Source organism: Suillus discolor, assembly GCF_016758755.1.
Source record: "Suillus discolor strain FC423 chromosome Unknown F5147scaffold_26, whole genome shotgun sequence".
Classification (NCBI taxonomy): Eukaryota; Fungi; Basidiomycota; class Agaricomycetes; order Boletales; family Suillaceae; genus Suillus; species Suillus discolor.
Genome location: NW_024541273.1, coordinates 232,950 through 236,364, shown reverse-complemented (window position 1 = coordinate 236,364; position 3,415 = coordinate 232,950). Strand labels below are relative to the sequence as shown.

The window sequence follows — 3,415 nt, the reverse complement described above, 5'->3', positions numbered from 1 at the left end:
GCTCAATAGGGTTGAAGTCAGGAGAATAAGGTGGGAGATACTCAACACAACACCCTTCAAATGAGTTGGCCTGAGCCTAGTACCAAAAGAGCCACATAAAGATTGAAACCACATACTATAACCCTCAATCAGGTCAACCACTTCTTGGGAGTGGTGAATAGTAGCATTATTGAGGTCAATGACACTGAGAGGTGCAATATAAGGGTTTGTTCAGGGAAGCTTGAAGCACATTTAGCTTGCTATGACTTGGAGTAGGTCACAAGTCACCAAATCATCATGCAAAAACTGTAAAAAAAAGTTCACATGTGAAGCTCCCTTCAATAACTTGTGTTTCAATAAAACCCTCGTCCAATGCCATAGCCCCAAGCACTGAGAATTACTACTTCCAAACAAATGAGTAGTGCTTCTCCACATGCTCACCATAACAAGCCTAACCCCACATGTGTGCATATGTCCTATTGTGCTTTGAAACTTCATTGAAAGTGATCAAATAGTGTGCTGGATATTGACTAATGTGACAGATGAATGCTGCATGCTTAAGGGAATTCCTTTCAGATGTAAGTTTCTGAATATGCTTGACATTCAGTCCTGCACATGTCAGAGTGCATTGAATGGTTGCAAGTAATGCAGGAAGGTGATGGTACTTGGCAAGATGATGATTGTACTTATCCAAGAAGAGAGTGAGTTTATGATATGCTAGTTGGATGAGGTACTGGCAGTCCATATAGATAAGCTTGCATGGATGGCCATGTCTAATTGCAGGTGCTTTTGCAACATCTGTCATATCCTGTGTTCTGGACCTAGACTGATCATGCACTCATCTTCAGATGTCTGGATCTGACCTGCTTCTTTGTTCCACTTCTTTCCCCTCCCGTATGTCCCCTTTTCTGGTCCTCTGGTTATTTACATATCCAACTGTATTCATTTATCTGGACCTTGTTTCATTTCCGACTTCATTTTATTATGTTCTGTTATCCTATTGATAAGCTTTTCATATGCTTCATACATAGCCTTGCACTGCACTGACTGATCTTCCATTATGTTTCCTGTAGTATATAAACCCTGTAAATTCTCTGTACATCCTCAGTTTGAATATCATGATTCTGCTCATTCCTGCCTCTGTCCAACTTGAGTTTCTCCTCTTGTTGTTCTCCAATAGTCTTAGGATTGATTCTTGACTTAACATCTCTGCCTCTATCTTTGGTAGTCTTCTGCTGTTTCTTTCTAGTCCAGACTTCGTCCGGGTTAGTCTTTCCTTTTGTTTCTGAATGTCCGCCAGAATTCCCACACATTGGACTCCGGACCTCCGGACTTCGTCCTATGGCCCTCAGAAGTTAAGGGCACGTACTCAAGTAAGGGGCACAGCACATGAGCTGAAGCCAAGTCCTTCAGATCTGACCCTTTGAGCACATTCTTAACAGCATCTCTGGTTAGGCACTGGCATTGTTGAGTATGATGAAGAGTAGAGAGTGAGATAGTAGTAATATGATAGATCTCATCATCAGAGTCATGTCCGTGATCTCTAAGGCATATGGTGTGTAGCAGCTCAGCTCAGTGGACATATGAAGTCAACTATATATATATTAGTATATACCTATAGCAGCTCAGCTACAGGTGTTTTCAGTTAGATACATAACATATGTATGAAGATAGTACTAACCTCAGCAGATGTGCGAAGTCAACTGAGGGAAGCTATGAGGTGCGAGAACAAACAATATTTGTAGGTACTTAGATAATAGAGCAGGACCAAGTGACCATAGCAAAGGGTTTAATATCCAACACTCCCCCTCAAACCAAGTATAGTCCAAGGGTGGAGGCAAAGTGCTTGACTTTCAAGCTGGGAAGAGGTTTTGTAAGTATGTCCACAATCATACTGTCTGTAGGGCAATAAACAAGTGAGATGGAACCTTTGACAACAGAAAAACAAATAAAATGGTAACACATGTCGATATGTTTCATCCGAGCATGAAACACTCCGGACTGAGCGAGGGCAATAGCAGATTTATTGTCACAATGGAGGACAGTAGGCTGGGTGAGTGGGTGAAAAACTTCACTAACAAAATGTCAAAGCCAGATTGCTTCCTTTGTGGCATGCATCACTGCGATGTATTTGGCCTCCATTATTGAAAGAGTCATGAGCTCTTGCCTCTTCAACCCCCAAGACACTGCTCCGCCATCTAACAAGAACACATAGCCAGACACTGTGTGTCTATGCTCCTGTGACATGACATTGGTGTTGATACTAAATCCCTCCAGTCCTTGTTTGCAGCTGCCAAAGGTGAGTGCAAGTTTCTTCATGCCGACCAGGTAGTGATAGATGCACTTCACAGCATCCAAATGTGCCATTCCTGGATTGACACCAAATTGCACAATGGTTGATATGGTGAATGTGATGTCAGGTCGCATACCAACAGCTAGGTGCATTAGTGAGCCTACAGCTTCGTGATATGGGATGTTCTGCTTTCACAAGGTTTTTGGAGATTGCAAGAGGGATAATGATATGTTTGGGTCCATGGGAATGGAGCAGGGCTTAAAGTCAGCGAAATTGTACTTAGCTAGGATGGCTTCGATGTAGATCTCATGTGAGAACAAAATAGTCCATGCAACATGGTCGTGCATGACCTTCATTCCAAGGAGAGATGTGACTGGTCCCAGATCCATGAGTTTGTAGTGTGCAGCTACTTGCTGCTTGAACTTAGCGATAAGTGCACAATTGCTGCCGGTGACTGTGCAGTCATTGACGTGGGCAGCAAGGATGAGAATATCAGGGCTGATGTGTTTGTAGAATATACCCCAATCTGATTCTGCGCATGTTAGTCCTAAGTCTTTGAGGAGATGACATAATTGTTGGTACCATTTAAGAGCTCCCTGCTTGGAGCCATAAAGCGCAACATGGAGGCATGCAACAGGGTTTCTGAATTTAAAATTGATGTGGATTCTGGGGGGTAGTTGCATGAAGATGACCTCATTAGGGTCAAGTTTGCTGTTGAGGAATGTGCTGTGTGTGAGGAATGATAGCTAAATGAGAAGGGGTGAAAGGGGGAGAAAGGGTGAAGTGGGGTAAAACTCAAATAGACCTCTGGATGCGAGTATAGATTCGGCCCAAGGGGATTGCTACTGAGAATGATTCCTCTAAGTAAAAGTGTGTGGGGAAACTTAGAAACTAGTAAGGGTAACTGAGAATGGAAGGAGCGCAAGAACTTGTGCCAATGCGATGTGATGTAGAGACTGACATCTCTGTGGCCTCATAGAGGGCTAATTCTCCAACACTCTAATCACCTTCCAAACACAGCACGACTCATATCTCATTCAGTACACTTCGCGCTTCGTCGGCTGCTCACGCGCAGGTGCTTCAGTCGCGCATATATGCGCACACATCTTCGGTTCTGTTGCTTGTCCTCCATCCATCCATTCC

The 3,415-nt window shown here is 43.5% G+C and overlaps 1 protein-coding gene across 1 annotated transcript; it reads right to left on the bottom strand.

Annotated features, from left to right (window-relative positions):
- Window positions 1-430: 430 nt before the first annotated feature.
- Window positions 431-1,527, bottom strand: F5147DRAFT_576545 (uncharacterized protein; the record flags this gene model as incomplete). Its single annotated transcript, XM_041431329.1, has 2 exons — window positions 431-752; window positions 1,400-1,527. Coding segments are annotated over 2 exons (450 nt in total), but the record flags the coding sequence as incomplete, so codon positions are not given.
- Window positions 1,528-3,415: the final 1,888 nt, after the last annotated feature.